The 14318-nt window shown below is 43.6% G+C and overlaps 1 protein-coding gene across 2 annotated transcripts in view; it reads right to left on the reverse strand.

Moving 5' to 3' along the window:
- Positions 1-11554, reverse strand: part of nrxn1a (neurexin 1a) — a 58753-nt gene extending 47199 nt beyond the window's left edge. For both annotated transcript variants that reach the window (XM_078279405.1, XM_078279404.1), the window contains exons 1-4: positions 11392-11554; positions 8784-10204; positions 2667-2684; positions 1903-1932 (exon numbers count right to left, since the gene is read on the reverse strand). In XM_078279405.1, coding sequence (XP_078135531.1) covers positions 1903-1932; positions 2667-2684; positions 8784-9516 — 781 coding nt within the window. In that variant the 5' untranslated portion in view covers positions 9517-10204; positions 11392-11554. The remainder of the gene's footprint in view (positions 1-1902; positions 1933-2666; positions 2685-8783; positions 10205-11391) is intronic.
- Between the last annotated feature and the right edge of the window lie 2764 nt (positions 11555-14318).

Here is a 14318-nt window from a genome sequence, read left to right on the forward strand (position 1 = left end):
AAGAGACTTCAAAGGTTTAAAAAAATAAATAAAAGAAAATAAATCAGCCACAGCTCTACATTCAGCCTATCACAATCCAAACATCCGTAATAGTGAGGGCATCCACTATACACAAATACACTGAATACATTGTGTAATAATGCTGGAAACATATGTTAATACATCTCGGTCTTTAAGTAGGTGATTTTAAATGCTGAGCATAAGCCAGATGAAGCAATTAAATTTTCACTGCCACCTGGATGATTCATGCCAGACATTTTAAGGCAGAAACTCCAGCACAAGAAGCTTAGCAATCAAAACATAACAAAAATGCTCAGATAGAATCATAGAAATATGCTTGTGAGAATAGAGATGCCTCACTGTGATAGATGGATGAAGAAGTAATTTGTGCTCTTTTCAAGATATTTTTTATCCACCAGCTTGGATGAAGATTTTATCAAATAGCACATTTCAGCGAATACATGGCGGCCTGTCACAATGGGAAACAGCCGCCATCATGTCCTCTCTCATCCAATCAAAGAGCACAATAGAGACAGATCAGCCTGTCACTGTCAGGCCTGTCTTTATGTGGGTCAATCAGTGTATTCATCAGCGCCATGCAGAGCTGACCGATCCAGCAGCACCTACCTTCAGATTTTCAAAAGCACCGTATACCGGAGCTACAAATCATTTGCACGCATGCATGCACGCTTAATATGAGCACGCTCACACACACATGCATCAACAGCTTACCTTACCAAAAATGAAACATTCAAATATAATGGCAACCGAAAATGAGAACTTGAAACCAAACGGCTCTAAAGGTCTGCATTACCATACATACAAGAGCCTGTTAATACATTCAACTACAACACCACCCAGAACAGCCCATTAGCCATACACATAAAAAAATCAGGGGGGGGTGAGGGGGGGTACCTCTGAATTTTCCTAAATTCACAGAGGGTGATGTCCCAAACATATAGAAAGAAAAAACAGAGGAAGGAAATAGGAGAAAGAGGGCAAGAAGAGAGAGGTGGCATTGTGAGTTTTGTTCATCAGTGAACAATTTTCAAAAGGCAGAATAGTGGCACTTTTTGGGGGGCTGTGATAAAAAACACTGGACAACTTAGGGGTTGAGGTGTAAAAAGCTTTGCAGAATCACATGTGCTCGCCAATGTATGAGCAGGGGCCCATGTGAGGACCAGCGACGGCAGAGCATGTAAGACGATAAAAAGCCATGGATGAATGTGGAGTGTTCCTATGAAAACTTCCACAGTTATTGATTCAAATACATCATGCATGCACACACACTAAACGCTCCCATCCCCTCAATCAAACTCTTACATACAGATGAGAGAAAATGAAATGAGGTGGAAGAGTAAAGACCAATTCAAACCATCCATGGAGTCAGTCGATCAGTCAGCCCTTAGCTCCATTTCCATGACCTGGTGCCCTGCCAAGTCTAACCAAGCCAAGCACGGTCAAGCCGCAGCCGTCTAAACTCTCCCATTACGCCCTCCCACATCAGCAGCCATGATTATAGTATATGTCCCAGCAGAAGTTGCTCTCAGGCTCATCACTCTCTTTATAAATCAAACCGAAAAATGTTGGCCATATTCCAAAAAGGCCATATTTCAGTTATTATTATGTAATTGCTCCACTGTAAATGCCTATGGCATCATTTTGGTTTAAATTAAAACGGAAATTCTTGATAAGACCAAATGGAACCATTTTAAAACAAAGAAATCTCAATTACAGAACAAAAACTGACCTTAGTTCAGTGCCTAGAGAGACAACTTCCTCCTGCGCCAGGTGGTGATGAAGTGAGGGAGGGATACAGGGAGTTGTGAGTGTGGGGGTGAGGAGGTAGGGGGTGATGGTATAGCAGAGGACAACAGGAAGTGAGGTAAGAGGAGGCCATACCTTGGTCGCCAATCATCAGGTGTGCCAGACCTTAAAGGAAGACAAGAGCACAGTCAGCACAGCAAAGGATCATGGGGCTTGAAGTGTGTGTGTGTGTGTGTGTGTGTGTGTGTGTGTGTGTGTGTGTGTGTGTAAATATATGTGTTTTTGTGATACAGGAGTTCGACATGCTGGTGAAGGCTAACGTTCTCTGTGTAAAAGTGTGTGTGCATGTGTGTGTACAAGTCCTCTAACTCGCTTTAAAGACACTTACTCACCCTAGGCTGCATTCCTACGCACAAACAGGTACGCACATAGACGACGTATGCACACAGCCGGTTGTATACAGTACAGTACTAGTGTGTGCCTACATTATGTCTCTGTAACATTGAGGCAAGAGCCACTTCAGATGATTGCACATGGGATGTGGAACTTACCAGATGTCAGCATCCAACACACCCACACAGACCAACATACAATTACGCTGGCTACCTTGCCCTGTATTTCCACAATAGAAGATGTAATGAGAACAAAAAGGCCTGAAAGAAGAATGTAAAGGACTGACATGAAAAATATATAAATGGGAGAGAGTAGAGTGGAATGGTGAACATAAGATGAGCTAAAGAAATGTGTATTTAAGAATACATTTAAGAACATGGAAAAGAGGGAGTCAGATAGAGAAGCAAAGAAAGAGATGTTTGAATAAAGAGCAGGAAGAGAAACTTAAATATAGACAGACATAGAAGGAAGTGAGAGAAAGACAGATAGATAGAAGTGCAACCTACCTGGAGTGTAGCTGTGCTCTGGAAAGGTGTCACGGCCGGGCGAGGAGAGAGAGAGACAGACATTCATTAACATGCATGCTAAGCCCTTGGGTTACCATGGCTACTTACTGTACATGCACACCTGTCCAGGGTTACCGTGGTAATATACATGCAAAGTCCACGCAAACGTCACAATGGATACCATGCTGCACTGGTAGCCAAAACTGAGGTTTGTCTGTATATATATATATATATATGTATATATATATACACTATTGCATTTAAAAAATGCACAATCTCTCTGTATGACTCCACGTGTACATATACACTTACATAAGAGCACACACTCATACCCACCCACACTTGTAGATACAGAGGGTGGAGGGGGTGTTGGCGAAAATATACTTTCCTACCTGTATGTTTGGATTCAGGAGCCGATTACCCCAGAACTTACCTTGCAGGTGCTTCCTCTCTCCAGAGCCCCCCGACAGATAGCATGCAACACACACACACACACACACACACACACACACACACACACACACACACACACACACAGTCTCACGACCTCTCCCTTACTCTCTCTGTCTTTCACGCATACAGACATGTATACACTAACACTGAATATGCCAGTAATAATGATGTGAAATAGCAGGAAAATACAAAAAATGTAGGGATGGATTAGCAGTGCAGGAAGGCGAGGAGCATGCATGATTCAATACTGGGACTGTGTGTGTGTGTGTGTGTGTGTGTGTGTGTGTGTGTGCATGTGAAAGTGTGTGCGCGTATGTGTGTAAGTGTGTGTATTCTGTTTCCTTGCCTCTGCCCTTGCGCTAGTAGCATGGCAGAAACAGGTGGAGCTATTAGCATGCTAACAGCAATTTGCCCTCAAGGACGATGCAAGCCAGGCCAGGCCTAACAAGCCAGGTTCACTCTGCCTTCACTGGAGGGCAGAATGGTTTAGACAGTAATTACATTTATGCAAAGCCATGCCCAAACTCTATTCACTATATCTCAAATTCTTATTTTTTTTCTCCAAAACTGACATATTGTTGTGCTTTGGAACAACCTTTTCCTCCTGATTTGAAAGATGGAATACAGTGTCTTTCAGGGGAGGAAAAAAAGCTCACAGTATATAATAATATTATATTACTTTCCAAATGTTCCCAAGCTTGTCGGAAATCTGCAAAAATATGAGTGTGGATAAAAGTGGATCATTAGGGAGCCTTGTAGATATTGTGTAATTGTAAACTGTACGGAAACTAGCACTGCCACAGTCAAATTACTTATTTCTGGCTTCAAATGGGGTCCTAAGGATGCATTTTTTCCTGTAGCAAAGCATACTCATTTTCTATTAGAAATTCATAACAGACTTATTTTCTAATTTTCAGAGGGTTATAATTTCATCTCAGCTTTATTGTGCAGCTTCAGTGAGGTTGCTAGGTTAAAAATAAAACAATAATTTTAAGGTACTATATAAGAGATAAACCTTCATACCGACTCTGCGTGACTCATGGACTCATACATTATCCCAATTTCTAAAGAGACAGCTACGGTTCCACCATATACAATCAATTAAATCACAGAATCCTTAGATGCCAACGTGATATCACTGTCCTGAAGCAAAGTGGCGTGTTATCTGTACGCATTTTGAGCTATCCGCGTATATATTTACGCTGTATACAGCAGACAGCAGTCTGCTGTTTCAGAGCGTAAACATACACGCCACCCGCTACTTTCTAAAGCCACGTGGCGTGTTATCGCGAGGCTACGGTTGGTTTTAACGTCACACGCGGGGGAAAAGAAAAAACGGTTGGGATTAGGAAAAGAAGAACTGGGTTGGGTTTAGGAAAAGAAAAACGTGGTAAGGAAACAACACACGCTCTCCTGGGTGAAAGTCCTGTGTTTTACCCATCCACCACCCCAACCAACCTCTCTACGTGGATTTTCGCCCTTTCATACTACTCGCTAAGGCGTCAATTCACACGCAAACGCAAGGTAATGTAAGTCAATGGAGGACAAACGGCATTGATAAACGCTGAAAAGCAAGTGTGCGTCTTCATAACACGTTAATAACGGCATTCCAATTGGCGCGTCATACATACGGCACTTCATGAGATCAGTCTGTAGATGCTGAAAACGTTATATTTTGTTCTTCATTCAATGAGGGATTTTGACCTGAGCTTTTATTTCCTACTCCATATCCAATCCACTTTCTCTAAGATACAACCTTTGAATTTCTCTAGAGTGCCTTAGTGCACCTTAAGAAAGATTTCTTTTGACATACTATAAGTTAGTATGAGATAAGAACCAGGCATAGGGACTACTCTTAAGATGTTGCTGCACTCTGTTGTGCATGGTTTATGATTTTGTCAACTAGCCCCATTTTCTGCTGTTTCTTTCTGTTTGAAAAGCTGCTAGTTTACTGGAATAGCTCCGCCCCTTGAAACACTTTCCTGAACTAATGTCCATGAATTACCGTAATATCACCACCAGTGAGTAACAGAAACAAGACATGAAGTAACTTTTTAAAACCAGCCATTAAGCTACTCTCAATTTCCATCATCATCTAACCATCATACTCTATGATGGTTAGCAATTTCCACATACAGTAAACTTTGAAATGTGAATCTCAGAAGCCAATGCAGAATATAAGCAAAAAGTATTCTGGTAATGCTATATGATTTTACATGATAGCAAATTACTACAACCAAATACAGTACTGCTCACCCCATGTACATCCATCTAAGCAGAGCTCCTAACTGGAACCATTTAATGAGACTACTATTACTAACACCGGCCACTATTACCAAGTGAAAATTTATTTTAGCACTTGTTCTACACAGCAACACTTGGCATCTCTCACATTTAAAATGTGAGTCCATCTCTAGAAATATAAAACAGCCCCTTAAAAGGTATAAGTAGCTTCTTGTTGTGCGAGAAAGTGCCAGTCCAACGCAGGTATTGTATCTAGTGAGAGCCTTTATGTAAAATGTCTGCACCTCCCATTTAGCCAGTAGAGCTACACTGCTGTTAGGTACTGGAGAAGAATAAATGAAATATATGAAAACCTCAGGCACTCAGACCCCAGATTCTGATTCCAATTTCCTTACACTCTAAACTATCCCTCTTGAGCATGCTCTTTTCATGATCACTTAACCAGTGGACTGAAATAAATCACTGAGACGATAGAATAACGTTAACACTTCTTTAGTAACAGCATTTTAAGAATTACAATTACACATGCTGGCCTTCACATGTGGGCCCACCACCGAGACCTCCCCATGTCTCCCAAGTAATGAGCGAATATTCAAAAGTCACAAGTCTATTTATTCTCTATGGGCTGTCCCCCTTCCTCCATCCAGCAGGATGTGAGGGGGTTGCTGTCTTCATGAACACCAGTCAGGCCGGACGCCTGTTTGACTCCAGCTAGAGATAAGACCACTCCTGTCTCTTCCTCTTCCCTTCTCCATGACCTTTGACCGAGTGCCTAAAAACATATATTCCTACCGGCTTTTCCTGTCATTAATGTTGCAGCAAAACCTCTCCCACGAACACACACACACAGCATCATAATACACTTTAACATACTATATGACTCATCTAGTAAAATAATGTGTCTTAAATAATAGAAATATCTTATATTCTATTATCTATCTTCAGTACCTGTTGTGACTAATGGTGGTGCTGGAGCCTGCACACTGTGTGAATGTGTCTGTGTCTCACAATTTGCCCTAACCAGCAGCAAAAAACAGCAGACTGGATTAGACAGGCTTGGATGACACATAATTTTCAGCACCACACCAAGTTTCTGCAGAGAGCAGATCATAGCTTCACCTGTCACTTTGTGAATATATAGACTCCACCCTTCATTCAGAAGCGAGCACTGATAATGTAACTACTGAAAAAACTTTGAGAGGAAACACTTGAGATATCTATTGCTTGAGATAGTTTGATTTATTCAACCATCAGTCCAAAACTCAAAGATATTTAGTTTACTATCATATATGACAAAGAAAAGCATCAAATTCACACCAGTAAATGTTTGGTATTTTTGAAAAAATATCAATTCTAATTTTCTATCTTATCGATTAATTGACTAATCATTGCAACTCTACTTAAATCGTTAATTAGTTATCTGTCAATCAACAACTCATTTTGGTACTAGTAAGCATAACGCACCAGCTACCTTCCCCACCTGCTTGAAAAATTAAGACCAGTGGTCAAGACAATCATTACCACCTTAAGGATGCCTGTCATACATAAACATACAAACACACACACTCACTCACCATCACAAACATGTAAACTTACTGAGCTGGTCTCATTGGTCGCTTTTAAGAGGATGATGATTGACTTGGAGACAGCCACATCTGGCTGCAGATGTTTTGCCTGATGTGTTTAGGATTGTGGTTGACTTTGAAAGATTTGCTGTGTCAGTTGTTTTATGTTTTTTGGTGTTTTTGCCTGTCTTGGCCAGGACACTCTTGAAAAAGAGATTTTTAATCTCAATAAGTCTTTTCCTGGTTAAATAAAGGTAAAATAAAAATAAAAAAATAAAAAAATAAATAAATACAGTAGATTTGTGTGGCAGACATGATGCCTGAAGTCACTACGAGCTGAGGCAGCTGTGGGCAGCAAGGAGCTGAGGAATGGGGGTAGGGAGGAAGGACGGAAGAGGAAGGACGGAAGAGCAAGGACGGAGATACACTTCTGGCATGAGGTCTCCCTATTAGTCCTGTCTCCATGGTAACCTAGGCCATCCCACTGCCCACTAAATGCTAGGGTGTGATTTGGTGGGTGGCTGAAAGGAGGTGTGATGCTGACAGCGGTGCTGGGTGAAGTGTGAGGTCAGCTCGGTGGCAAGGCCACTCTGCCATTTTTTTTGGCAGATGCATTGGTGTCATTAAAATATCAATTGCTGAGGCAAAGCTGAAAGGTATCTTTGGCATCGAAAAGAAGAAAACCCATACAGGAGTAGAGAGCGCTATTGATTAAGGATGCAGATTTGCTGTTGAATGAACTGAAGCAAATCTGATGACACACAACTAAGCAGTGGGAAATTAAAGCATTTGCAGTACTGGCCATAACAAGGTAGCTGAGTTCATTAAGCAGCTGTTTCATTTTTGTAATGGCCATCCTTAGAGTGCCCTGTTTATTGGAACTTGTATTGACCAAGGGCTTGTTTGACATTATTAAGGGAGGGTGTTCTTGAAGAGTTGAGATATTAAATCATTTGTGAGCAGCATTTTTCTTTTGCCTCTTCCACATAAAGGTTTTACTCTTATATCAGGCTGTTCATTGTTACAGTTCTTCATATTCATAAAGTACTACTGACAGGACACTATTTCCTCTTTTATAATGCATAACAACACACGCTAGGCTCACACAAACACAAACAGAGCATCTTAACAGGCTGCAAGCTGTTTAAAATTAATGGCAGGCGATAGATTGTACACACTTCATTTCAACAACCTATGTTTTGCACCTGTGAAGGCCATCTAGAATCAATGCAAGTCCATTAACACAGGCAGCCAGGTGTCAGCCATGTACATAACAACCACTGATTTCCAGCCTCTTAGCCTAGTTCCAATTAAAGTCTCTCAACACGAGCCAACAACCACATCCATACTGGATCTATGTGGTTATTGTGTTTTGCCAAACACACCAACTAAGCCCATCAAGGCTTAGCCAGTTAACTTTCCAGTGAATTTTAAGAATTTGTCTCAGATCTCCAGACTCTCAAGCTCGACGGTCTGACTGCAGCTCAGAACAGCTCTTCTCAACTCTCAGCTCCAGCGTCACTAAACTGACTCCACTTCTTGTGAGGAGGCTTAACACTGAGTTCTGGAGGTACATACTAAATTGAGAGTCATTGGCAGCAATAAAAAATCAATATCTAACATAATCAGTATGCATGTCTTGCACTGTTTGTGAAGGCTGCTGGTCCATACGCACCAATAGAAGGCAGCTGTGAAAGTGTGAATGAAAAATAGATGTCTACACAGAAGGACCTGGTGTCTGGAGTTGGAGGTAATTTGGAGATATGGATCCACAAAAGTAACTGTGTATTCAAGTGTATGTGTGTATGTAAAGGATGAGATGTATATGATGGGTCAGCATGGTTCTGGGCCTTACCTTCGCTGCAGTCGTTGCCTTGGTAACCGGTGTTGGAGCAGTCACAGACGGCCTGGTCGTTGACCACGCTGCACACCCCTCCGTTTTGGCACTGGTGATCCGGCTCACAGCCAGCTGTTACTGTGACGCCCTCTGAGCTTTCCAACGTCGCCAGTGAGCCATTGACGCTCACCGCCGTGATCCAGCCACGAAAGGCAGGGTGTTCCCGTACCGAAGGGGATGTGAGGCGCAGTGGCGAGGAGTGGAGCTCTGGCGTCACCCCGCCCATGTAGGTGTGGCTGAATACTGTCATGTCTCTTCTCTTGCTCTTCACTTCCGCCCATCCCTCCAGTCGCCCATCCACCTCCAACGAAGTGTTCCTCCAGTCCCGCTTGACACGCACTGCGTGCCAGTGCCCATCACTCACCGCCACACCTGATTGCAGCTCTGCCGGCTCAGCACAGAAGATGGAGAAGCGCAGGCGGAGGTGGCCATGGAGAAGCAGCAGCTCCAGGAAGTCGCAGAAGCCCTCATCATCCAGGTAGAGCAGAAGGCCCTCCTGGCTGTGAGTCCGCAGGCTGAAGCTCAGCACACTCTCGCAGCAGGCGTTCCACACTGGGAACCGCCCCCACTGGCTGGACACGCCTCCAAACTCCAGGACCTCCCCTTGGGCCTGGCCCCCCACGCTGCACAGGCACAGCCCCAGGAAGACCAGGGGGGCTGCCGCCCAAACACACACAGCCATTACACTCATACACACACTCGCTCTCACACTCACACACACACTGGAGGAGATAGAGGCTAGAGCTGGGGTGTTCCCTCTAGCCTACAGCTCATGGTGACAACTGTAGGGCACTTTGTAAAACACTTGCTATGTGTCTCAGGTGCACCCTGCTTTCTAGGTAGTCGAGGTTCCTACGATACAGCTCCAGTGAGGGAGGGGGTCAAAAAGCAGCTCCCTCCGTCCTTACAGCACACTTGAGGAATCTTCTTTTGCCTTGGCCTAGTGTTGGTGTCTTCTCAGATATGTTTAATGTCTTCACTCCATTTAGTCTTTCAGTCTTCACTTCTGACATATGAGATTCCAGGTGTGTGTATTTGTGTGTACATCTGCGTGAGTGCTAGACAAGTGACAAATAGGATGTGAACTCCATCTCTGTGCCCTAGATAGGGCCTTATCCCCCATGAAGGCAACTCCCATGAGTATGAGTGTGTGTGTATTGTGTGTGAGTGTGTGGCTTACACATTGGTAATGGAGAGAAATGACACCATCATGGCAGAATATTCTCCCCCTCCTCCTTGTCTTAGTAGGGCAAGACTTGAGTGTGTGTGGGCAAATATGTGTGTGTGTGTGTGTGTGTGTGTGTGTGTATATGTGAGTATGTATGTGTGCGAGTGAGGTCTGTGTCTTTCACTGCCACGTCATCACTCTCTCCAGCAACCTACAGAGAGAACAGAGACGGCACAATCAACCAGGGTCACACACACACACACACACACACACACACACACACACACACACACACACACACATAAACACGCTTGCACAAACTCTCTCTAACACACACACACACACACACACACACACACAGAGCACACACAAGCCAAGCTCCGCTATTATTCTCAAATTACTCACTCTCATGCATTTTTGTGCTCACTCACACACACACACACACACACACACACACACACACACACACACACACACACACACACACACACACATTTTCACATTACACCTTTAACAGGCCCAAATCAAGAATGTTATAGAACATACAGAACATACACAATACAACCTAGATTTTTATTTCCACGCAGCCCATACCCTACATGAATGGTTTAAGCTAAACACATAGGCCTACAGTGTAGGAACGCGCGCACACATAGAGACATACACAAACAGCACCTCCTCAGTAGAGCTCCCATCATGCCGCAGGAGATTTTTATAAGGTGGCAAACCTGAGACTGCCTTAACGTCATAAAGCATCTTATTTTAAGCACTTCTGAGAACGAGACACAGTAGCTAAAGACATTTGTTTTTTAGTTTTTCTTTTTATTGTAAAGGCATTAATAACGGGGAATAATATTATATTCTGTTAGCTCCATCACAAAGAGCGGGAGCAGCACCGCGCGCTGCGGCGGATGATGACTCAAACTGCTTCGCTTTATCGAATTAACGGCTTCGGAGCTCATTTCTAACAACTGAACACATTCACACACAGCATAACAAACATTGGCTGTAAATGCACACACACGGTAGGCTTTACAGTTTCGGCTCCGTGAATCTTTGAAAGGTGAAAAGCGGCGACTTCACAGTTATTGATAGACGGGGTGAATGAATGCGGTTGAAATATCGATTCTCGATTTGCGACCATATAGCCTACCTCCTCTCCATTTTTCTCCAACGCGCCCGCTACTTGACTACACCGGGTGTTCAGTCTCGGCACTTTAGGCTACTACAGCTTAGCTAACCGTTAACACGGTAATTACTTTTTTTTACACGCTTACTGTTTTTATTGAAATCACAACCTGTAACTGTCATTTTACAGCCTCGCCCCGGTTAATAATAAACAGCCCAACCGCAGGTTTTACTCAATCCAGGCACATATAGGCTAGAAGATCGACCTACCTCACGCACATCTTGTGGTTCCGTGGCAACAGTGCGGTGCGCGACTCATCGATTTCCCTTCCTATTTGAGGAGAATCTCAAAGCCGCGAGAGAGGGGAGAGCACCCGCGCGCCTGGTGGTAGATATAGCCGGTCTACCGGGCAGGGACAAAATTATCACAGGCTCGCCTCCAGGCGACAAGGTGCTATTGCTCTTCCCCCCCTCTATCCCTCTCCCCCCCCCCCCTCTCCCTCTCCCCCCCCCTCTCTCTCTCTCTCTCTCTCTCTCTCTCTCTCTCTCTCTCTCTCTCTCTCTCTCTCTCGCTCTCTCTTTGTCTGACTTAATGTCTCTCTCTTTTCTCGCTCGCTCTCTCTCTCTCTCTCTCTCCGTCCTCTTGAGGAGGAAAAGGTGCAGTCTGATGCTCTCCGCGAGACTCGACAGAGGGAAAGTCACGTGGTCGCGCGAGAGAGAAAAAGAGTGTGTATGTGAGAGAGTGAGGTAGAGGGGATGGGCGGGGCCGCGCGCTGCTGCAGCACCTTGGACAGCGCGCACTCACCGCCCGCACGAAAACAGAAACGCAATTACCGGAGGCAGAAAATAAGGCGAGAACCGGGGTAGATCCGAATGATTTAATCCGTGAGTGACAGTGACGATGGCCTTTACCTCGCTCGTGCTTCCGGAGCGACTGTAAGGAAGTCAGCGATTCAGTGAAGTGTGGGGGGGAAGGACGAAATGAAAAGGAAACAGAGAAAGACCTTCTAAATGTAGCCTACATTCTCACACAGTTACACCCACACACAGAACACACACTTAATTCATCTGAATAAACACGGTTCTGGATACACTTTATGGCCAAAAGTATATGGACGTTGTACTTGTGTAGCCTGCTACTTTTAGTTCCAGCTGTTTGGGGATGGCCCTTTCCTGTTCAACATGACTATGCCTAAATGCAACAAATCTGGTCCATAATGGAGAACCTTATCCAACACCTTGGGATGATGAAGAGTGGAGGCTTAACATCATATTAATTGTTCATACTTTTGGACATATAGCATATGAGATCCCACTGAGGCTTACTCATGGTTTGTGTGTGTGCTGTACAGCATCTGTATCCACTGTATTATTGGGAGGTGCATGTTGCTTTAGGCATAGAACAATGACACATTGGTGTAACGTTCAGGTGCTCACATACTTTTGGGCATGTAATGTAGGCCTATTTATATTCATGCTACATGTACACATATTCTCAAATTTACACAACCCCATGCATGATAATCAACGAATGCAGATACACACACCTTGTTTTTTTCCAGCCTTTCCCAGGGAGGGACTCCAGCTGTGTTTAGCCCAGCTCAGAGGTGCTCTCCCTGGGCTCCCTGGGCCAGCTGCTGCTCTTTTTCCTCTCTGTCCCGCAATCTGTATATGTCTGTCTCTGACTAGCCAGCACATCTGCTTTACTCCTTTTACTCTGCCTTAACACTCACCTTCATCAAGTGCTGGAGCTGAAGAAGCAGGAGTAGAGCTGAAAAAGAACAGCCCTGACCTGATCGGAGATGCTGATTCAAGATACACTCTACAGAAACGATGAATGGAACAGCATTCAGTACATAACGGTGTGCAGCCGTCAACTACACACAAACATCACTCCTGGTTTTGTACAGTAGTTGTCATCTTTATCCGTGTCTGTTTGCAGCGCCGGCTATTTGGTGCTATGAGATATTTGCTTATGTATATATTTGCTCCAGCAAGGAAGGCGACTGGCAGAGAGACAGCTTTAATGGTTGAGGTATATCACCACACAGCTGGAACATGACGGCTCAAATTGATGTAAGCAGCAGATATAGTGAAATGGGTTGACCAGAGAGACCAGTGCTGGGATAATAAGCATGCATTTGTGCACATGTTTTCATGTATGCTCTTATGTGTGAGGGGAGTGCTGGGTAGTGGGGAGAATGAGACTGGGAGGAGGAGGAGAAGTTACTATGGAAACGATCTCAACATCAGCACCTGGTTTCCAATTGGACTGACTGCCACCACCACAACTGCTAAAATCCACTTAAACACTACTCCCCCCCCCCCAACACACACACACATACACACACACACACACACACACACACACACACACACACACACACACACACACACACACACACACACACACACACACACACACACACACACACACACACACACACACACACACACACACACACACACACACACAATCTCTGGGCCAGGCTGACCTTTTGGACCAAATGGCATTATCAAATAATAACGTTCTTCCATCTCTTCCCTGTGCAATGGAAAACACCACAGGAAATTATGGTAGAAACACGTTTCAGTGTGGAGAAATATGCACAAAGAAACGGTAAAAAATCTAAGATGAATTACTGCTCTGACAAAAAACAGTTAATAAAGGTAATGTGAAACAAACTATTGATCAAATGATCCCCATTGAATACAGTAAGATGTTTATTCTATACTAAAAAAATATAGCAAGATCTCTAGATATCTTGTCTATTGAGCCATTAATGTGTTGTTCTCTTGAAATAAGTACAACAAATCTGCCAGTGCAGTCAAATTATCTCAACCTCTTCCCAAAATAAATCAGGGGATACATCATTAGGATTTTCAACAAATACATGTCAGTATCTCAAAAGAAGACAGACTGAGGCACATCGCTGCATTAGAATAAAATAAAATGACATTTAAATTCTAGAAAATTCTTGGAACAAATTTATTTATTTTGGAAACAGGTTGAAACAATCTCATCACATAGGCAGTTTTAGTCTTGTTTTGAGAAAATTACATTTTCATGACTTTCATTATAAGGCTTGATCATGTGGAGAGTTTTGCAACAAAGACATTCTGAGAATATATTCACATTTAAAAATCCATTTTAAGAAAGTGATTGCTGAAGTGACAGATATCCTTTGTGGCCTTTG

This window comes from Sander vitreus, chromosome 21 (genome assembly GCF_031162955.1).
Source record: "Sander vitreus isolate 19-12246 chromosome 21, sanVit1, whole genome shotgun sequence".
In the NCBI taxonomy this organism is placed as follows: domain Eukaryota; kingdom Metazoa; phylum Chordata; class Actinopteri; order Perciformes; family Percidae; genus Sander; species Sander vitreus.